Source organism: Peromyscus maniculatus, chromosome 13, assembly GCF_049852395.1.
Source record: "Peromyscus maniculatus bairdii isolate BWxNUB_F1_BW_parent chromosome 13, HU_Pman_BW_mat_3.1, whole genome shotgun sequence".
Lineage (NCBI taxonomy): Eukaryota > Metazoa > Chordata > Mammalia > Rodentia > Cricetidae > Peromyscus > Peromyscus maniculatus.
In genome coordinates this window covers 48,897,822-48,921,635 of record NC_134864.1, presented here as the reverse complement: position 1 = coordinate 48,921,635, position 23,814 = coordinate 48,897,822, and the positions used below count along the sequence as shown (strand labels likewise).

General features: G+C 42.4%; 1 protein-coding gene across 1 annotated transcript in view; it reads left to right on the top strand.

Moving 5' to 3' along the window:
• The window catches only part of Pth2r (parathyroid hormone 2 receptor), a 67,623-nt gene extending 45,944 nt beyond the window's left edge, over nucleotides 1-21,679 (top strand). Inside the window, exons 10-13 of the mRNA XM_006974976.4 lie at nucleotides 7,074-7,168; nucleotides 16,887-17,025; nucleotides 18,880-18,921; nucleotides 20,800-21,679. Of these exons, the coding sequence (XP_006975038.1) occupies nucleotides 7,074-7,168; nucleotides 16,887-17,025; nucleotides 18,880-18,921; nucleotides 20,800-21,192 (669 nt within the window). The 3' untranslated portion in view covers nucleotides 21,193-21,679. The remainder of the gene's footprint in view (nucleotides 1-7,073; nucleotides 7,169-16,886; nucleotides 17,026-18,879; nucleotides 18,922-20,799) is intronic.
• Nucleotides 21,680-23,814: the final 2,135 nt, after the last annotated feature.

Sequence of the window (23,814 nt, the reverse complement as noted above, 5' to 3'; positions counted from 1 at the left end):
TTTTGACCCTGTTTATTTCACTCAAAAAACATGCCAAATTCTATCTTGAACAATTTTTGTAAAAAACTATTTTCCATTTCAATAGGTATATTTATACCTTAAAAATATAATTTCCTTTACAGTATCAGGTTTCTTTTCTTTATGGCCTTTCATCCAATTGTGCCACAGCATTATGCAAACAGACATGCTCCCTGTGTACAATCACAAATAAATGTAGCACAGAATTTTCAATCCAAATTGGGTCCCTAGCCTAATTCTGGCTTTGGCTGTTGTAACTTCTGTTTAGAATGTGTGGCTTCTCTTTGGAATGCTTATATTTCTGAGAGTAGAATCAGGTAGAATGGGATCAGAATTTCTCAGTGACACACAGAGCAAACTATGTTTAAGGCAATAAAGGATTCTGGGCAGTCAGACATATGTAAGAGAACCTAGGTTTCCAGATGAAAACTGACTTCAGCACAAATGCGGAAGCATTAAATTGATTTTGAAAGGGTGGGACTGATAACTGAGCATTGTCCTATTATGCTTTGTTTTCCCACATTGAAATCTTGAAGAGAGTCAGCCAGTCATTAGAAAATAATGCCTTTTATGAAAACAAGCACCCCCAAAAGTGACAGTTGGTTATTAAGCCCACTGTCTTTATGTTGATGAGTATGACTTTCAAATTCTCCTATAGGGCACTGGAATACAAGAGGAATATGTTTTAATTAACAATAGATAAACCAAGCATAGAAATGGTGCTTACTGGTAATTCTAGCACTCCCCAGGTTGAAGCAGGAGGTGCAAAGTTCAAGGTCATTCTCACTGGGCTACAAGGAGAATTTTAGACCAGTTTGAGATACCCGAGATTCTGTCTCAAAAAGTGAAAACCAACAAGCAAACCGGAGGAGGACATATGTTTAGATGCTGCGGCTTCCAGAGCCTCATCAGAAAGTACAGGGATGCCCCGTTGGAAGAGCAAGGAAAGCAGCAGGCAGGGCCAGTCAGGCCTGGAAGAATCAATGAAGACCCAATGGGCAGATTCAGTATGTGCTCAATAAGCTGGGGCTCCCCTGAGACACTAAGACCTGAGTTTAAGGACAGTGGAAAAGAATTAAAACCATACCTAGAGACGTACTGATTGATTGAGAGGTTGAGCAGACTGCTATGGGGCCCTTGGAGATGGCTTTGAGGATGCTCCTGGTTGGGTAGAGAGTGCCTCGGGTATCTCTAGAAATCTGAGACCCTGGATTCACAGGTGAGGGGAAAGTAAATGAGAACTAGATGATATTTGCTTTAAGTGTCTCTCCACAGGAGGTATACATGAATGGGGTGTGTTTTCTGTGCCAGGAATGAAGGCAGAGCTGCAGACCACATAAGAGGTCAGTTGGCAGGTGGGTGGAGTAATGACTGAGCTAACCCATGTTGCAGTTTTCCATGAAAGTGAGGTGACATGTGGAGAGATTTAAGGGAAGTTAAGAGATTGGAGTTGTGTGGGTTCCCCACCCCCGCCCCATGCTGGCCTTGAACTCACTGTAGCTGACCATAGCCCTGACCTCACCATAGCCCCACTTCTACCTCTTGAGTGTTGAGATTACAGATATGCATCGCCACACCCATCTTCATTTTTTTTTTTTTAAAAACCCCTAGATTTTATTTATGTATTTATTTGTATGGAAGGCAGGCAGGTGTGCACACATGCTGTGCTTGTGTGGAGGTCAGAAGACAAGTGGGGCTGGTTCTGTCTACCATGTGGATTCTGGAAACTGAGCTCAGATAATCAGGCTTGGCAGCAAATACCTTTGTTACTGAGCCATCTTGATTCCCGCCCCCCCCCCCCCACACACACCTTTTGTGGTGCTGGGAACCAAACCCAGGGCTTTGTGGATGTTATTTGAGCACTCTACCAACTGAGCTACATGCTCAGCCTGAGATGTGAGTTTTATTTATTGAAAAGGCAATAGAAAATTCTGGAGACATCATGTGGCCAGATTAGGTGAATTTATATGGAAGAGCTGATGCCTGTCCTAGAGAGGTCGGTGGACCTCCAACTCAGTCGTGTTCAACTCTGGCATCATTAGTTATGGTATTTTGAAAGTCCTTCACTTTTTAAATGAGATACCCTGCTCTTGTTGCTGGTTAGACCTAAGGACCTAAGGGAGAAACCATAACCCATGCTGTTGTTGTATTCTAAGGAAGGTCAAAGTTGTGGCAACTTGTGACTCGCAGCCTGTGCTTTTTGTTGCTTTCTGGGACTCAATCTCACACATTCCATTCATTAAATGATTTCTTTGGCAATCACGTGAAGCCTTCATGTATGTCTCTGTACAATGTGCTGCCTCTTTTATGGAGAGAGATAGCATCTCTCTTTGTAATACTGTCCTGCAACTCACTATGTAGACCAAGCTGGCCTCAAACTCACAGATATCTGTCTCCCTCTGCCTGCGATTAAAGGTATATTCCCACCTTTAATGAGTGAACCTTTTTTTTTAAAGGTAGCAAGAAAAGTAAATGTAACCAATGCATATAATTGTAAACATGTAACTAATTTATTGATGGATGTCACTGGGTGAATAGAAACTTCTTCCAGAATCCATCCTTCTCTCCCTTTTCTTTCTTCTCCCTTCTCTTTCCAGATAAAGCTTCATTTGTCTACCCCAGTTTGTGCCTTTGGACACACTCTGGAGTGGCTGCCTTCCTCCCTCCCCTCAGTTCTGAGTTTTCCTTCCACAGGAGGGGCTCAACTGATGTGAACTTTTTTCTTCTCCTCCTTCATCCTTCTCATCCCTGATGAAGCCCATAACATTCATCCTGGGTGAATATAAGACTTGGAGTTGGCTTCAGATATCCTGTCCTTTGTTCCGGGAACTTGCACTGAGCAACCTGAACAGTATCTTCAGATCTTCAGAGACAGCACTGGCCCTCAGCCTCCTGTCCCTCAGTGGGGCAATCTCCACTATTTACAGGGTTCTTCAACAAGTCCACTTAGCAAATAAACCCAAGATACATCTCCGGCCCAGCTGTCAGTGCCAAGAAGGGTTCTGTTTGGTTACCCCTGACCTTAACCTTCACCTTTTTCTGCAACACTTGTCTGCATCAAAGTCAAATGCTATATGCATTTATTCCCCTCAGAGACCCTCTAAATGCAGCCCATCCATTCACACCACAGATTGGCTTATTTCTTAATATGTTGAACATGAGGAATTTTTTACCTAATGTATAGGTATATTGGTATAAATTACTGAGCTTTTAAACAGTAAGTAATAAACTCCTCATTCTAATACTACAATTTGATTCTATAATAAATATAAATAGAAAATGCATAGTTCATTTCTTGTTAGTCTGTAACTCACAGACAGCTTCTATAATATATATTAGAGACTGAATTTTATTTGTAGTGTTGTTTTTGAGAAATTTAAGGAAGACTTCTGGAAGGCAGATTTTTCTCTAAGAAAAAAATCAATTTGGTATTTGCAATTCTGTCAAAGTTACATACTAAATTTTATCTATATAAATCCCTCCTTTGGGGATGGGGGGAAGGTGGCAGGGAGCAGAAGGAGAGATGAGAGGGAATCTGTGGTTGGTATGTAAAATGAATAAAAAAAGCCTGTTGGAATTAAGAAACAAACTGTTAATTTGAAGAAAAAATGTGAATGTCCAATTATATATTATTTTGTATATAAACTTCCACACTTCATTGTTAGAAAGTGTTCGTTGGGTTTTGTGAGTATGTTACATGGGTGATGAACTGTGAATGTTCTAATTTGGAGATTTTCTTTACTTTCTAAAGACGATGAGTTATTTCAAGTGACAGGGCTCTATTAGGCAAAAGAATGCAGCTACTTTTCCTAGTCTGAAGCAAAAATGCAATAGGTTGCTTGTAGGTTTGTAAATATTGTGGGGTTCTTCTTGTTGTTATTTTGTTTTGCTTTTGTTTTTTGTTTATTTGCTTGTTCTTTGTTTTTAATAAATAGACATTCATTAAAAAATCCCTCCTTTGCCAATTTCCTTCTCATTCCCATTTCTTGATTTTGGAGGTTGACCTTCCTGTGGTAATAGTTGGGAAGAGATGAATTATTAACCTAACAACAGAGAGTAGATTATACCTGTTTAACTCCTCTTCATATTTTAAAGAGCAATGGATACGACATTTTAAAAATTCATCTTTTAAGATTTTCCTAAGAATTTTATGAGAGTTATCATCTTGTTCCTATGTCAGAATTCTTTGAGGAATCTTTTTACAGTTGTGTAGAACAAAACATTCATGAGAAGGAAAAAAAAAACCCTGAAAATCTGAACTTTGTATTAAACATACTTCTCTTAAAGTACACCATTAGTCATCCATGTCAAATACACAGAGCTCGGTACATAGCACAATGATGCTGTAAATGTCTAGAAAATTGTGAAGACAGGCCAATAAAAATGACTCTGAAGAAGTACTAGCTCCTGATCCGCATTTTTCTAATTCTTAACACTGTGTATAATGTAAACTGTAAACTCTTCAAGCTCTCTCCGCTGCATCGATTTATGCAGGGTTATTTAAATGTGAAGATCTCCACACTAGCATTGTCAAATTACCATCAGGAAAACATCTTCTAAATGGTTCCCACCTTGCACATTCTTTCATCCTGTGGCTTATTTTTGAAGAGTTCTCGGAAAATGAACTACAGCCTGCAGAAAAACAAGCATACAAATTCAAATGTGTCAGTGAGTGGCCGGCTCTGATTTCTTATTTTAGTTCTTTGGTTCTTTTTTAAATGCCAGCTGTGGGTTGCTCAAAGATTTGAGTTTTGATGATCTATTTCTTTATTGCCATTCTATAATATCGCTTAGCTCTATCTACTACAACTCTGAGAAAGTGGGGCAGGAAAGATTGTAGGGGTCAGAGGGGATGGAGAACATTAGGAGAACATGGCCCACTGTATCAACTAAGCAGGGTAAAAATGGCTCACAGAGACTGAAGTAGCAAGCACAGGACCTGCATGGGTCTGCACCAGGTCCTCTGCATATATGTTATGGTTGTCGGCTTGCTGTCTTTGTGAGACTTGTAATGGTGGGAGCAGGTGTACTTCTGACTCTTTTGCCTGCTCTTGGGACTCCTTTCCTCAACAGTCTTTTCACTCTACTATTTTGAAGCTGAGATTCTTGGTGTCCACCCCCACTACAAAGAGGGTTTAGGAGTTAAGCAGTGCTTGCAAAGAGCTACTCCCTACAGGAATATTTAAACAGTGAAAAATGTAACTTAAAATTCAGGTCTCCCAGGAAGATAACAGTCCCTCATGGAACCACTCACATCTGGACACTGCCCATTAAGGATCTAGTCTGCACTGAGAATGTGTTACACATGAGAGTGTGTTCAAAGGACTTATACAAAGTATATTATATTATGAGAACTCATTAGTATGCATTTTGGCTTTGTTTTATTGCCCTTTCTTGTTCTTCTTTTAAAATGTTATAGTATTCCTACATATGCATTTGCTTACATATATACATGAATACATTATATGTATGATTTGGGAGAACATGCTTTTTTTTTTTTTTCATTCTGAGATTATGCTGCCTCACTTAACACTATACATTCTAAGACTACGATTTTCCCTGCAAGTTTTGTGATTTCATTTTTCTTCAGAGCTCAATAATATTCCATTTTCTATATGTACCGGATTGTCAACATCCATTCATTTGTTGATGTTGCTTCCAGCATTTAGATTGCTTCCACTTCTTTGTTATAATGAATACAGCAGCAATAAGCATGGGGAGTGAGACATATCTGTGGTGGGTATGGAATTCTCTTGGTGCATGCACAGGCATGGAATAGCTGGGGCATATATGATAGTTCTATTTTTAATTTTTTTTTTGAGAAAACTCCAAATCTATTTCCCTACTGGCTGTATTAATTTTCACCTCCCACTACCAGCAGTGAATGAACGTTCCTGTTCCTCCACATCCTCTCCAGCATTTATTGTTAGCCTGTTTGTTGATCATGGGCAGTTTTATTTCCTTAGCGTTTCATTTTTGCAGTTCTCTGTGTCTGAGGTGTAGTTTGTAAATATTTTCTCTCATCTGTGGCCTGTGTGCTATGCCAATGTTTCCTTTGCTATGCACACACTTTTTAGTTTCCTGGAGCCACACCAATTGAGTCTCCAGGCTGATTCTTGTGCTCATAAAGTTCTGCTTAGAAAGTTCTTGCTGACCCCATTTTTTTTGAAGACCATTTCCAATGTTTTTTATCTAGAAGTAGAATTTCAGACTTAAAATGGAGGTCTTTGATCCATTTTGAATCAATTCAATTTTTTGTTTTGTCACGGAACTATGCATATGCAGATTCCAGATAATAGCTGGGTATCCCAGGTCAAACCTCTTTGAGTTGGAAAATTTTAGGTCCTTAATAATTGTACTCAATAAAAATATATCAAATTCATGTAGGGCTTAGAGAGTGTTCAAGAAATGGCGGCCACAAACCATTAGTCCAGAAGCACCTCCCTCTTACACAAAGGGTTCATCACACCAACTCTCTGCTATATCCCTTTTTCAAAGACAGAACCCAATCCTCTCCAGTGGTTCTCCACAATTATTACTTTTCAAATTCAATACAACTTTCTATACCAGGAGTCTTTTCTTATACAGCATCTTGCCTATAAAATATGCTTAACGCCCATCTCCCAGTACATTTTGCACATCATAGGAAAGAGTATTATTCTCTGAACAATTCTATTATTCCTTCTCCTTAACACAGAGGCAGAAGCCAGTTATTAATTCATTTTTTTAGAGTCCCACGTATACAATAACTTAATTTTATCCTGCCGCCCTACCACGGGCTTCATCTGATCTTTGGAAATTGGATCCTGGTAGATTATTCTTTGATATCTCTAGTTTCTCATGCCGTTAAAAATTTCATTTTTATTTTCTTTTTTGAATGAGGGAAAATTGAGAATCAGTAGCGTTTACTGTCTTATCTCAGGTTCTGTATTCCAATGTATGGAGTGGCTAATTCTTAGTCTCAATACAAAGAAGTCCAAATTTCTAAATTTCTATAAATGTCTTGAAGAGTGGCTTAATTTTTTTTTGTGATGTCACCTTCTTTTGTCTTTCAGCTGAATTTTATTCTGTTCCTGAATACAGTTAGAGTTCTCGCTACCAAAATTTGGGAGACCAATGCAGTTGGCCATGACATGAGGAAGCAGTACAGGTAATCCAGAGGTGTCCCCATCAGAGGAAACGTTCTGTTTGCTGTTTAAAGAACAAACACCAGCTAGTCTGAAATGTAAGGGATTTTACTCTATGGATGTGTGTTTTGATTCATTCAACTTATATGATTTGTTGGAAGAAAGTGTCTATAGTCAAGATATGAATTTCCCAAACTTTCTTACTGTGCCTGGATTCTCTGTGTATTTCTGCCTCTTAGCAGGTTGTTAATTTTCTATAAATTATATGAATTCACACAAAAATCTCTTGGCGATTATCTCAGACAACTGTCTGCATTTAAAAATATGTCCTTGTGAAAAGAACCAAGCAGGTGCATTTGTTGCATTACATCCAATCCTTTGGTGAATTGATGCCTACCAAATACAAATTTTAAGAATATTTCAAGTGCACTGGTTGGAGGGCTTCCTTTTCTTTGTCTTTCATGAAGAAAAGGACAAACTGACTCTTCCTAATCACTATTGATTCATTTCAAGGGAGTACCCATTCCTTCCTGTGGTCATTTTGGTAATTCTGAATAATAATGGCCTCTATCCAATTGAACTAATATATCTAGTCATCACGTAGATGTGGACTAGGTTTTCTATCCCTTAGAGGGGTAACAACTTCTGCCCCAGTTGGCTATGAAGTACTGTCTCAGACACAGGAAGGAACGAATCATGCACAGCATTTTGATTTTATTTCACAAACATTCTCCAAGTTCTTTGCTGATTCCTTCTCCTCTAACATCTAGTCAGCCTTTTCTGTCCAGCAGCAAAGACTGCAGAGATGGCTGGGACTCTCTTAGGATGCACAATGTGAACAAACCTGCAGCTTCCAACTCCAACTATGTTCCATGAGTTATGGTGTTCTTGTGCCAAGAATCTATAGACAAAGGTCTATGCTGTACTAACATAGCTTGTCTCATGTAACTGTCCATCAGTGAAGACACAGGCTCAGAATGGTGGCGTAGTGGGGGGTGGGATTTAAATGACCTTTCTTTCTTCTTCATTAAGTGAAAAAGGTGTGATGTTATTTGTAAATGGTGTAGATTTTTAGTTCTGAATGTAGGTTGCCTATTTGTATTTTCGGTTCAGTGCTCTGTTTCAGAAACCCCAGATTATCAAGCCTTACTTCTGAAGCAGACTTGGGAAGATGAGATTTGTGTTCTTGTCTCAGTGTTAGTCCTAACTTGGGAGTAAACTACTTAAATGTATGTCTTTGCCAGTGTTCTGTTGCTGTGAAGAGACACTGTGACCATGGCAACTCTTCTAAAGGAAAACATTTAATTGGGGCTGACTTACCCTTCAGAGATTTAGTCAATTTTTGTCATGGTGGGAAGCATGGAGGTATGTAGGCAGATATGGTAGAGAGGTAGCTGAGAGTTCAACATCTGGATCCACAGGCAGCAGGAAGAGATAGTGAGCCCCTGGGCCTGGCTTGAGCTTCTGAAACCTCAAAGCCCACTCTCCAATACTTCTTCTAACAAGGCCACACCTACTCCAACAAGGCCACACCTACTCCAATAATGCCACTCTCTAAGAGTCTATGGGGGCCATTCTTATTTAAATCACTACATTCCACTCCCTGGCCCCCATGGGCTTGTAGCCATAACATAATGCAAAATGCATTTAGTCTAACTTCAAAAGTCCTCATAGTCTTTAACAGTCTCAACCCTGTTTAAAAAATCCAAAGTCTCTTTGGAGACTCATGGCAATCTCTTAACTGTAAGCCCGTATAAAATCAAAGTTAAAAAGCAGAGCCCATACTTACAACATACAATGGCAAAGGATGTACAATACCATTCCAAAAGGGAGGAAAGGGAGCATAGTGAGGAAATACTGGACCAAAGCAAGACCAAAAACCAGCTGGGCGAACTCCAAACTCTGCATCTCCACATTTGATGTCAAAATGCCCTTCAGATCTCCAACTTCCTTTAGCTTTTTTGAGTGCAACGTACTTCTTTCTTTTGGGCTGGTTCTACTCCCTGTTATCAGTTTTCCCACAACTCTGGCATCTCTAACATCTTGAGTTGTCCGAGGCAATCCAGGCTTCACATTTACAGCTTCAAACAATGGCAGAACCCTTTCAGGGGTGTAGATGGTATTTGTTACATTGATGAGTTATATTGATTGGATTTGCCATGGAACAAGGCTGCCCTTCAGACTAATTTATGTGACAGGATCAGAGAGGCTGAGTCAGGACTCCATGGATGCACATCCACAGGACCAGGAAGGACATCAAGAGGCAGAGTAGGAGCCAAGCTGTTGTATTCATCCTGAGGTTGTTTCAAAACACCCAATTTCAGAGCCTTGTCTTGGTCAGCTCTCATGGTTCACAACAGCCTTGGAGTGGGTGTGGGGTTGTCCACAACTTGACACCCTCAACTTTAAGTAATTTCCTGTGCAGTGTCAGGCAAATCTTTCAAGAACCCCAGAATTCCATTGTGGGCACATGCTTCCTAGTTCCAGAGACCTTCAGTGTACTGAGAGGCCCTGGAGAAGCAGCCTCTCTGGACTAACTGGGGTCTTGGTGAAGGAGATCTCACTGGGGCCTCCAGAAATGTAGCCAGAATCTTTCTGGTATAAGCACTCTGATGCCAAGGAGAATGGAAGAGAGATGTCATTTGAGGACCAAAGCCAGGACAGTTCCAGAAAGGCTTTGATCCCAGGTCCAACTGGTATTCTCATTTTCTACCTTAAAAACCACAAGGTGGGGTGGGCAAGCAAGTGAGATTTTCTAGTAGCATATGTGGCAGTCAGCAGGTTGTTAAGAGAATGACCCACTGTTTCATCTGTTCCTTCAGGTCATTCTGTTCCAGATAGCAAGTGAAGTCATGCTTGGAAAATAGGCAGTAGACACAGGTGCTTTAAGTAAATCACTAAACAAATCAATATCCAATAATTGGTCTTTTGTGCCTTATTCTAATTTATGTTAACAAGCAAGAGGAGTTGTCAGAACTTGGAAAATATAGCGCGTGAAAGAGTTCAAGAAAGAGAACACTTGAATATTTCTTCTGACTGAACTTGTCATTCAGTCTGATGTCAAATATGTCGTTAGATATGAGGTTTTGCTTACAAGAAACGAGGGAACTGCAGGATGCTATAGTAGCATGGTGCAAAATAGATAACAGTTTCATTTGTTACATTTCCCTCTTAGAAGGAGGGAGAGAGGAAGTGAGGAAAAGAGAGAAAGTGCCTGAGATCTTCTAGAATATTTTTCTTGAAGTGAGGAAAGTACACGCAGAAATGCATATACAAAACTCCATTTACAAATAAATAAATTTAAAATAAAAATAAGATAAAAGCTCTACTTGCATAGACATGAGAGAAAGCTTCATTTAAGGCCAGGAGGGATCAAGAAAGGCTTAGGATAAACAGGATCCCTGAGCCTGTCCTTTTTTTTTTTTTTTTAAATCTAAACATGATTTACCAAAGGATATTAGAGATTTTTCTGTGTGAATTTACCTGGAGAATGATGCGGGCTAGATACTGTGAGAACTGGGCATCTGTTTTCTAAATGGGACACCATGTCCTGCAAATACTTGACTTCTTTGCATTTTTCTTGTACCTGGAATCATCACCATACTCCTAGCAAGCCAGAAGACCCATATCAATATCTGCATGCCCAGATCATCTCATTAGACATCTGTATCTTTGTAGAAGGCTAAGCTATAAAGCCATAGAGTGTGTGTGACTGACCATATGGACACTAATAAACATCAATGCCCAGAGCTGCTTGTGCTCAATCTGCTATGAATAGACCTATATGTACATTTGCTAGTCATATGCTCTGCAGGATAAATTCTAAATGAGGATGTAATCATGGCTAATATATAAACATGAACACAGTTCAAACATTTTATTTAATTCCACAGTTAATGAAGGAGGTGATGAAACATTTCACCTGGTCCAAAAGAGAACATATAGTTAGGAAATGCATGCTAGAATGAATTGATAAATGGATGCAAACTGCAAAACTCGTTATTACTTACAGAGCTACAGTCAGAGGCATCTATAATCTTCTAGATACAATTTGTATTTCAGTGGCTGGGAATAACTTGTATTGTAGAAAGATATCTATGATGCCCCCTAGGATCTCTAGCCTTCACTATCCTGTATGTGCCATGTGTAATACCTGCTCTGTCACCCGGACCTTGAATGTGGGCAAGATCTGTGATGACTTTGTTGCTCTCTCCTTGATCAGGTTCTGTTATATGACAAAGAAAGTGGGCTAGTCAATCTTAGGATATATTACACGGACTACATCCTGGAAGCCTGTGGTTTGGACCTAGAGGCAGCCTGTAAGATCCAAGGGACTCTTGGCTGAGAGCCAGAAGGCAACCCTACAAATACAGTGGAGGTCTTTTGAAATCTGAATGAGTTGACAAGAGAACCCTCGGTCCAGGTGTGAACCCAGCCCTAGCTGAAACCTTGAGTTCAGTTTTGAGAGACTCAAGTATAAGACCTAACTGTGTTGATCTGTACTTGCAGCACTGCATTGTAACGAAATGAATATCATTTAAGGCAGGGACTTTGTGGTCCTTTGTTATACAACAAACTAGAGATGAACTCAGTTACTGTTTCTGTAGATGATCCCTTATCCCTACAGAACTGTAAAACAGCTTAGTCATAGACAAGAAGAGGGAACTCGAAGGACAGAGCTAGCGGGATTTCAAATAGATTTCATTACCTAATGCAATTTTGCTCTAGTTTGCATTAAACTGAATGGCGACAAAACTTTTGCATTTGTGACTATTTTATAATCCATTGCTCTAATTTAATTTTTTTGGTTGAACTTAGTTTTTGGTTCCTAGCTCCAAAAGTAGGAGCAAAGTTAGCTTGATTTTGAGAGCACTCTCCAGGGGGATTTACACTGCATCTTAAAAACAGGATGTAATTTTTTTTTTCAGAGAGATGTTAGACAAGAGTTTCAAGGCTGTGCAAGTGTAGTTAATGTAATTCCTGAGTCTAACTAGACCGTACTAAATGCCTAGGTGTTCACAGCATCCTTTCTAGTCTTAAAGCCACAGGGACTCGGCTCACTACTCAGCATTCAGAAGGAGGACAAGTCCAGGCAGGCTCTGAGAGCTGAGAGTGTTAGTCAGGTCCAAGAGACCCACTGCTTATCAGCAATGCTCTCCTGAATGGAATGGACTAATGTGGACTTCTAAGGTTGAAGCTGGAGGCAAGGCAAGTGAGAACTCAGAGCAGCGGATGAAACGCCTGTAGTCTACAGGGGAAACTGAGTGAGGGGTAGGCCACTGAACAGTGCCAAGGGAGCAGATGTTTCTGACACTGCTGAGACACTGTGGACGGTGAAGGAGGCAGCCAGCTCCAGACATCTGAGTTAGGCACCTCCATGCGAACCTGTGGGCCCTCCAGAAAGCGGGCTATGATGGATCGTGTGTTAGCGACAGTGATGACTGCAAGACAGCTTTGAAATATTAGAGCCATGACAGGCTTGTGGACCCTGCTCCCCTGTTTCTGAGACTAGATAAATGAGTCAGCATCCCATAGGTAGAAAACATCAAGCCTTGATTCTGAATCTAGCTCTTTTTAGTCTTAGACTATTGGAGAAATTATTTTGGCTACTCCACATAGTTAAAAGGATATTTATTTAATGGCATAACTCACAAATTAAGTGAAAGGTAGGTCGCAGGTTCTGGGGAAGGTGTATTGCAATCCAGCAGTGTTCTCCAGAGCTCTGCACAGTCCACCTTCACTGTTCAGCGTCCCAGCACAGAGAGAGCGCACAGAGAGAGCGCTGGCCCATCCAGCTCCTCCAGGCGCCTCCCCTCGCCCCGCCTCATAGGTCTGACAGTTGCCAGAGTCTCAATGGGGGTTGGAACTTCCAGATCCAAGCTGGAATGGCTACCCACTACATTAGACTAGTGAGATCTTGGTTCATTCACACACAGCTTGTTTCCAAGAAGGGAAAATAATAAATAAATAATGCAACCAGAGGTAAGGATAGAAAGCTAAGTTGTTCAAGATTCTTGTGTGTCAATGATTCACAAAGGGGGAAATTTGAGAAATGAGTAAGAAATAGGTCACATTTGGCAATTTCTTGGATCAAGAGTGCAAACCAAACAAAAGTAACCCCAAACTGGACAATGGCACACTTGGTGTACTGGTGACAGATGAATTGCTACACACTTAGTGTCTTAACGCAGCACACTTTCCATTTCCTTCTCTGTAGGTCAAGAATCTGTGTGCCCCTCCCCTGCTTGGCTGTCACCAGGCTGCAACTGAAATGCCAGTCAGGGTGGTGACATCATGGGAAAGTTGGACGGGGGAGACTCCATCTGAGTGCGTGTGACTACTGGGAGATTTGGGTGCTTGTCAGCTGATGTCCAAGTACTACTGTTTCTTGCCACATGAGCCTTTCAGTAGAATAGCTCCCACATGGCAGCATGTCCCACTACAGGAAGGTGGCAGTTAGAATGCTAGGCAGCACAGTTATGGAAATGGCATTCTATGATTGCCTTAATCTACTAGAAGAAATCCCCCAACCTGACCACGCTCAGGGAGAAGATGGACAAGGACATAAGTAGCAAGAGGTGGAATCAGTGGGGACCATTTTAGACTAAGTCTGTCTGTACTGGACAGGGTTTTCTCAGGACAGAGTCAATAGGGCTGACAGAATGTTCACAGGTGTACAGATATAGATAGATTTATGGTGGACAGGCAGTTACAGATAAGTGGGTATGTGGAGACAGTTCTTGGTCGACTGGATCATGTGAGTCTGGAGTCTGAGAAGGCCTGTGACAAGCCTTCAGTAAGCCACAGATGCAGGACTCTGTTGAACAAAGTCCAAAGTCTTACAACCAAGGGAACAAATGGTGTAACCCTGAGCTCAAGAGGGACACCCAACAGCAGCCTACAGGCGTAAATCCCAGATGCAGAGCCCACAGGGCCTGGAAGGCTGAAGGCAGGAGAACTGTGTTCCAGCTGCGGAAGAGAAGAAGCATGTAGACCTTTCCCCTGCCTTCTGGTTCTGTCAGAACCATCCCTTTGAGCAGCTACCTGCCCCTCACTCACAGTTTCCCCTTAGCCCGTGGGCTTTTCATCCACTGATCTGAATCCTCCCTTGCCTGGCCTACAGTTCCTTCAGTTTTAGAACTCCACATTCGTCCATTTCATTCAAGGTAGCATTGCTGATAAGCAGCAGATCTGTTGTACCTGACTGGTGCTCTGAACTCTTGGAGCCTGCCTGTGCTTGTCTTCTTTCTGAATACTAACTAGTGAGCCCCAGGTGCTCGGTGGTGCCTGCCCACACTGAGGGTAGGCCACTGTGCACATATCTCCTTTGGAAATACCTTCTCAGACACATCAAAATAATGCTTTACCAGTTGTCTATGCCATCCTTAGGCAAACTGACACCAAAGCTAAATATCACATCATCACATTGGAACACTCAGGATTGCTTCAAATATACAAGATCGTTAGGATGAGGCCAGGGCAGGGCAGGGATGGCTCATGCCTTTAATTGCAGCATTCTAGAGCCAGAGCCAGAGCCAGAGCTAGAGCCAGAGCCGGGGGAGAGAACAGATCCCTGTGAGTTTGAGGTCAGGCTATTCTACTTAGTGAGTTCTAGGCCAGCCAAGGTCATTCAGTGGGACCCTTTCTCAAAAAAAAAAAAAAAAAAAAAAAAAAAAAATCCCAAGCAAGCAAGCAAGCAACCAACCAATCAATCAACCAACCAACCTACCTACCAAACAAAAAACAAGATGGAGGGGGGGGGGAGAGGGAGAGAATTAAATAGAACAATGGGTAGTTAGAAACCGAGTATTTGACAGAACATTCAGAATAAGAAGGTGGACTGACCACATGTAGCTCATAAGGAATTGTGAAGTGTCCCAAGAGTAGTTGATTTAAAAAAATAATTAAAATTCAAAATTTTATATAAATGTACTATATTTATGTCATTCTCCCCTTCCTCTCCTTTCTATGTGCCTTCCACTCTATCTCAAATTCATAGCCTTTTCCTTAATTATTATTGTTATTAATTATTATTAATATTTCTTAATTATTATTGCAAGTAAACAAATATACAAATATAACCTGCTGAATCAGTTTACTGTTGCTCATGTGCATAAGGTTTTAGGGCTGACCACTTGGTATTGGGTAACCAGTCAGATGACTCATCCCTGGGGAAGACTGATTTTTCTCTTTCTCAGCAGCCATTAATTGCCTATAGCGCCTCATCCAGGGGTGGGGCCTCATTGGATTTGCCCCATCCATGCTGGGATGTCAACTGGTGTTGGGACTGTTCTGGTCATCTTTAGGCAGCCATATGGTTGAGATTTCACGCACGCAGCCTCCCTGTCCTACACGGAAGGCACAGTCTTGCAGCAGACTTCCTGGTCTTCCAGTTCTGACAATTTTCTGCCCTTGCTTCCCTGATGTTCCCTGAACCTCAGGTGTATGATGGAGGAAATGCTTCATTAAGCCTCTAACACAGAAGTTAAAGATGACTTAGGATGGTAACAAAGGCCATTTAACGACTCTATAAAAACAGCATTCTATCATCAAGAAGAACAGACATGAGATGAGGGCATACCGATTACGGGAAGTGAGAACCGACCACCTGACTTGCTATCAGGTGACAGGAGGCAGCCCTGGGGAGAGGACTCAGTGGGGAGGACTCTCGCTCTGTAAGCATGAGGACCCGAGTTTGAATCCCCAACACGCGTGTAAAGGCTGGGCATGGTTGCACATGCCTGTAATCACAGCATCAGGGGCAGACACGGGCAGGTCCTGAGAGCTCACTGGCTCGTCGGCCATGCTTTAATGGTGACCTTCAGGTTCCGAGAGAGACTCTGTCTCAAAAAAAAAAAAAAAAAAAAAAAAAAGACACCAAACATCCTGCTCAAGTTTCTGCATGCTAGTGTCGGGGCCTAAGCGCGTGTACTCATGTGCATACATTTCATAGATCTCTCTCTCTCTCTCTCACACACACACACATACTCACACACCACAACTACACGTGAATATCCCACAATCACACATACACCACAAACACAGACCACACACACAAACACATACACACCACAAACACACACACCACAAACAAATATACCACAAACACACATCCACATACACAAACTACACCACACACCACAAACACACATACACCACAAATACACACACACCACAAACACAGCCCCCCCAGACCACAAGTACACACACATACCACAAACACACACACACCACACATATGCCACAAATACACACACACCACAAACACAGACCACACACGCACAAACACATACACACCACAAACACACACACCACAAACAAATATACCACAAACACACATCCACATACACCACATGCACAGACTACACACACACACACCACAAACACACATACATCACAAATACACACACACCACAAACACACAAATACACACACACCACAAACACAGCCCCCCCCACAGACCACAAGTACACACACATACCACAAACACACACACACACCACAAACACATATACCACAAATACATACACACCACAAGTACAGAGCACACACACACAGAGCATACACACACACACACACCCCAACCGATCCAAAGACAACACCCACAAACAACACAAGCAAGCAGAGGAAGCAGAGTAAGGCACAGTGGCAGCCGGGGAGTCCCTGACTCATTTTGCAGCAAGCTGCTTCTCCCGAAGCCACCTGAGGTCGGTTAACAGAAAGCCCTGTGTTTTCTTCCAGGAAGCTGGCTAAGTCCACGCTGGTCCTGGTGCTGGTGTTCGGTGTGCACTACATCGTGTTCGTCTGCCAGCCGCACTCCTTCTCCGGGCTCTGGTGGGAGGTCCGCATGTACTGTGAGCTCTTCTTCAACTCCTTCCAGGTGACCGGCAGCGCTGTGGCTCGGGGCTCGCGACCCGTGTTTATTGGTTCCCTCGACCCCTTTCTCTGCCCTTCGCTCCGGTTCGAGGCACCTGTCTTCCGAGGGCCAGAAAGAGGACACTATTTTCCGGCTCTCGTTGTGTTCCCTTCTAGGGGTCAGGTTAATGCTCAGACCCCAGAGAGAACCGGTCTGGAGCTGTTTGGCGCAGGGACAAGCCAGGGTAGCATGATAACGGGGCACATTGCTGGAGAACACGGCACTGCTGCAGGGCAGAGTCCATCTTTTTTGGTGTGTGTGCAAAGTAAATGTGATTGAAAGAAGACAGAAGGAGGAAAAGGGTGATGGGGAGGGGAGAGTGAAAACACAGGAAGCATCCGCTTCATCCCAATGTAAAGAGGATGACTGTAACCTCTCAGTGGACCAGTCTTCACCGGGCCCCTTCCCTTCGCCTTGACTGGAGTGACCTATTTATTCCAGAGGGAGTAACAGAGAGCTCGAGGCAGACAGGAGTGAGCATGGCCTGAGAGCGCAGATGGAAGCTGCCCTCACGGAAGTGATTATGTACAAGTTTCCTAGTCACAGAATGAAAGGGAATTGTGAGTGTGTTTATCCAATGTTGGTGGGGACATCGTGTAGGTGAGCCACGGCAAAGACACAAACTCTCCACTCTGGATTTCAGATGGAATCTGGAAGTGTTCTCAGCCCTTGGTTTGTGGGAGTTAGTGGTTTGCTCAATCAATACATTCTAGAGGCTTTTTTTCCCCACCTGATGGTTAAAATGACGTAGGTCTGCTACAAGGTGGGCAATGAATGGCACTTAAGGGAACTGAGGATAGCCCAAGACGATCTGAGCTCTACATCAGCAACATGCCAACTCCCCACAGCCACAATAAGGCTATAGACTCTGTCACATGGCCAGGGACCTTCCGTTCCCAGCAGCCTGAACAACTGAAAATTTTACCTTTGATGGTAAAATTTACTTCCTTGCCAAGAATATCCAAAGGTTTCCTGTTGTACTCAGTATCAAGCTCAAGTGTCATTTTCTGCCACATACAGTCCTGTGTGGCCTGAAGCCTTCCAACCCTCCCTGAATCTCCCACAGAACTCATGGGACCTGGGGCGGGGGTCGAGGTGGGAATGGGTGTGGGAGCGTCACACTCAGCTCTTTTCCCTGAATGCGCCCCTCCCCCATTCATCCAGTTGATGTCTTGCTCTCCTCACTCTGACCAGCTTCCACATCACCCCCAGAGAGGGTCTTGGCTGAGTCTCCCATCCAATACACCTGCTCTGTTATTGCCTATAACATTGATTTTACCCATTAGACCCTCATTGGCTGGTTTTTCTCTTGTGGCTGGTGGCTTCTATTTTATCCAGGTCTCGCTCTTCCAGAACTGTTCTGTTTGTATCTCACTCTGTCATGCTGAGTCACTCTTAGCCCAGTGTTCAAGCTCAATGGATATTTCAGAGTGAAGAAAAGGTCCTTTGTGCTCTTAGCATATAATATTCTATGTTGGTAGCTGCTAGCATTTAAGAAGTATAAACATATTTTACCAAGCAGGGGATGAGTTTTATGTGATCCTTGGGTGGTAACTTAAATGAAAGCAATAGGTTCTTCGTGGACCTCCGAGTATTTCACACAGTTGTTCGGTGTGGCTGAAACCCAGGGAAGAAGGTCACAAACAAATGCAACATAAACACAAACACTTGGAAATATTAGGAGAAAATAATTGGTGTAATTTTCTGAGGAAATCGTCAAAAGTCAGCTTTTCAGTGGGTGAATTTTGATACAGGATATTTTTCCTGCTGTGGTCTTCATGACTTGCCAGAGAGCTCACAGCCTCTTTTTCTCTGCAGGGTTTCTTCGTGTCTATTGTCTACTGTTACTGCAACGGAGAGGTAGGTCTGAAGACACCAGGGACCTCTGAAGATAAATGCCAAATTAATTTTTGTTTTAATCCACATTATGTCTTTATGACAGAACACAAGAAACTTAGTAATTTATAAAGAGTAGAGATCTGCTTCTTACAGGTCTAAAAGTGGAGTGATCTGTGTCAAGGTGGCCACACCTGACCAGGGCCTTCTTGCTACATCATCCCATGATGGAAGGCAGAAGCAAGGGGAGCTCACCCCTAAGAGACCGATCCCACAACCCTGAGTTCTTTCCTAAAGAGGGCGATTCTTGTTTTACTTAGTTCTAAATCAATTCTGGTTAACATTGAAACTTTTGGTCACATCAACTACTTTCCTTAGAATGAATTTAAATGAAAAGAAATTAAATTCCATTAAAACAGGTAAGATTTTCATGACAAGCTGAGGACGGTACCGTCTCAGTCCATTGGGGAGTCACCAGAAAGAAGTAACCACATGGTACGTGATCACGTGGATGATGCACGTGACTCTGGAGCTCTCGGCATGCCCTGCTGTTGCGTGGGTTGGCGCCTTCCTTTTTCTCTCAAATTTCCAACTTGCTCCAAGCCGCAGAAGGACAAGGACCTTCCTTGTTCCTGCAGTAGCTCACCAGAGACTTCTGAGCACGTTGGGTTCTGTGGGATGTCGGTCTCTGTCTGCATAAGGAGCTTGAGTGGCAACTTACCAATGCACCATCCCGATTTACTGCTGTGTTATTTTTACCTTAATTTGCAGCAGGGCTAAGTACGTCAGGGCCCCTCCCCCGCGCCCCTCACCCCAGATGAAGAGATGAGTGTGTGGCTTCAGGCGACACCAATTTACAAGCTTTTTGCTTCCCCTGGGTCTTTGCTTCCCCCGGTGCTTTCGGGAAAGAGTCAGTAGGAAGGACACTTTGGTAGCGAGTGTGGAGTCCAACCTCAGACTGCAGCTGCGGAGCCCGCTTCTCTATCCTTCCTTATTTTCCTCCCTCCTGTTTGCTCCTGCGGGTTGACCATATAGCAGTTGTGTTGCAAGCGGGAGTGCCTTCCTTGGCTTTCCTCTGCCTCGGGTAGTGTCAGACATCAGCCCTTCCAGTGCTGAGAACAGAGTTTATTCAGCAGCTCCTGAGACGTGGGAGGGAAGAGCTGAGCTCTGTTCTCATTTAGGCAGAGAGCCTTTTAAATGGAGAATTTGGGAGGTTGGTGTTTGGGAGCCTAGAGTCAGAAGCGAAAGAGCACAGAGCTAGGTGGGGTGCAGGGGTCGCGGTTAGCAGGCTGGGCCAGCTAAGTTCAGGCTCCATCCTCCCCCAGTAACAGGGCAGCAGAAGCCTCGGCCTCTTAATGGACTGTTGGGCCCTAGAGAGGAGTTCTGCCCGTCAGTATAATTGTGGGTCCTTTGCGGCAAATGCTTGAAGGAAGGAGCTAGGGGGACTTTTATCAGGTACGCTGGCTAGAGTGAACAGCAGTTTCCCTGCAGCTTTAAGTTTTCTCAGACTAACACTTTCAAGAGTGCTGAGGTTATCTCTAGGGTGTGTGAGACCTTGTGTCTCCTTCCACGCAGGATTTAGATGGACTTGTCACATGAAGAGTCCTGGGCTTCCCACTGCTACTGTTCATCTTTTATTTCCCCTCAAACCTGGAATTCCCTTTCTTCCTTTTGATAAGGCAGTTGTTTGTATCGGCGGCACTTCAGTCTCATTTAAATACTAAAAGTAACATTGATGGGGAAGGTCTTTTTGAGGTGTACAGAAGGCACAGATCTGTAGAATCCCTGGCACACAGAGGAACCTCATTACTGAAATCTAAGCAAAGCTGGTCATAACATGGGCGAGGGGGCCATGGGGCTCCTTTATGGTTTCTGACACACCGCGTGTTTCTTGCCCTGTAGGTCCAGGCTGAGATGAAGAAGATGTGGACTCGGTGGAATCTGTCCGTCGACTGGAAAAGAACGCCACCTTGTGGCGGCCACAGGTACGGCTCGGTGATCACCACCATCACTCACAGCACCAGCAGCCAGTCACAGATGGGGCCAAGCACGCGCCTGGTGCTCATCTCTGGCAAACCCACCAAGAATGCCAGCAGACAGATCGACAGCCATGTGACTCTGCCTGGCTACGTCTGGAGTAATTCTGAGCAGGACTGCCAGCCACACTCCACCCCCGAGGAGACTAGAGAAGGTCATGGGAGGCAGGGAGATGATATTCCAGTGGGGGAGTCTTCCAGGCCAGTGGCGTTCACCTTAGATACAGAAGGATGCAAAGGACACATCGAGCGTATCTGAGTCACCATTTGTGACTCCAGCAGATTGGCAGATCTGGTGGTAGAGATAACCTAAGTGGGAAGACTGGAATTCTGGAAGAAGGTGTTGCTTAAACGTTTTCAGTTTCCACCAGCTGGCTAGTATAAATATTCATGCATAAAAGGATATTTATTGGGGTAGTTTATTATCTTATGTTGGCATTACTCCTTCCGAAATTAATAATTTCTCTGTGGTTATTATTTTGCTTCTTTTGCATAGAGAAGGTTTCGAACGCTTGGCTCTACCTTTCTCTCATAAATATCACCCTGAATATGATAAAGACCATTTAGTTTGCATTGTTTTCCTTTAAAGCAATCACTGATTTTTATCTTTCTCATTTTAATGATCTTCCATTATGTGTTCATCTTGTCTATGTACTGGAACAACTGTAGAATGTACACTGGAAGACAAATTCTTGAACACACTGGAAAATCAATGGACTGGACATAATAAAGTGATGCATTTCTGACAGTTATGATTCATTCTAGGAGCAAAGAAAACCACTCTGTTCTTCCTTTGAACATCCCCTGTGTGATGAGCCAACTTCTTCTCTTGTTCTTCTTCTTCTTCTCCTTTTTTTTTTTTTTTTTGTGAACCATGACAAGTCAAAAGTTTTCTCAGTCAGTGACCTTGTGTTTGAAAGCTGATTCGGTGTGGGCTCGTTTATACTGAGGCTAACCCACACCACATTTTTGCCTTTTTCTGTTCTGTTGTTTGCTATGTTACAGATGGTATGTGGGGTAAATTAAAAGTTTGTTTTAAAGATATGTTTGGTCATTAAGAAAATTTCCTTTCATCATTGCATGTAATTCTTGAGAAGCAACCAAATGTTCTTTCTCCAAGTCTGCAGCTCCTGGCCCATAGCTTCCATGTTTTGCCAAATTTGACATTTCAGTTCTGAAAACATTTACTGCATGCATACTACAGAGCAGGTATTCTGCTGGGGTGTTTACAAGTATTGACTCGCTGCAAATTCTGGAGTAGGTTTTTACCACTGTCACTGTGTTTTATAATGACTCACAAGGTGAATCAATTTACCTGAAGTCGTTGAGTAGGTTTTCAGATGTAATCTACTGACTCCAAGTCTCATGCACTTACAATCACTATCACATGCACATGTGCGCGCGCGCACACACACACACACACACACACACACACACACACACACACACCACTAACCAATGAAATAATTTAATGAATTCCTTTTGGGTAGAGCATGCTTCAAGACCTTGTATTGCAATTTATCTCAGTGTCTGACTCATAAAGTTTCCACTCATGTCAAAGACAAATCTATATAAAAGGCATCAGAATAGTGTACTGTGAACTAAAACAACACAGTTAGAGCTGCTGTTTCTCAGTCTATTGAATGACTTCAACAACACACAGTGGTGTTAATTATGACGTAGGTGCCCCTCTACTTACATGTCTCCTTTATTTCCTTCTCTGAGTGGTAGCTTGGAGTCATTTCCTTTGCATTCAGCTTATGAAGACGCCACGGTGCTTATCTAACCCACCCAATTCAACTCTGCATTGTTGCCTACCTGAGTGGCCTGCCTGCGAGGAGAGAGCCATCATGAACTGAGTCACAGACTTAGTTCAGTTCTATGACTAATTTTATGCAGACTTCTGTAACATAGCTTCATTTTAAAAATGAAAAAAACTTTTATAATTCAGTTGGTCCATTTAAAAATGTAGGAACTATCAGTCTACTTCAAAGAGATGTTATGGTAGATAAGAAAAAAATATTAAAAATACTTTATGACATAAATACTCTATAGAAATGCTTGGTTTATGTCATTTCTATCAATTTTTTTACATTTAAGTTACATTTTTATTTTGCCTTCTTATAAATTGCTTTAAATGTCACTGTAACAATAAAGAATTTTTAGAATAGATATATTTAGAAAACATGGAAAATAATGACTTTCTAGCCTGCTCCAAATCCTAAGGCTAGACCATAACTTCTTTATGTAACAGGCATCAGTAGAGGAAAGCTCATCCTTATACTTCAGATCCCCATCACATGAAGCAAAGCTCCACTTTCAAAATGATCACTGTAAAGTGCTGCGTGCTCATGGACCAGATGTTTGTCAATTTTCAAATACAAGAAGTTCTAGATGCAAGAGGTTTAAATGGTAGGATAGGTCACAGGGGTATGGGAGGATACTCTTATATGACTTACTGAGATGCACATTAATACTATATTTTTCCTTGCAGTCAAATAAGAGTTTGACATCAGAGATAATACTTACTGCCCAAGGTAAACATGAATGATTTAGACCATATAACTCTTTATTGTGCCTATTAAATAACATGAAAACACATATGTTTTATAGCATATAATGTAAAACATCTCAAAATACCCAAGAACCTTGGTTTTAAATATTAGGAAGCAGATGACTAATATGCATGAGTTTCTGTATATTGTTTGCGCTCATAGATTAATATTAAATACTTCAGAACGAGTCTTGGATAACGTGTGCACATAAATGACACTGAAGATGTCCACACTATAGTCCTCAGAACTGATGATTGTACTAGGTTCCATAGTGAAGGCGAACAAAGGTTACAAACCAAATTGAGATTTGCTGACCAGCTGACTTT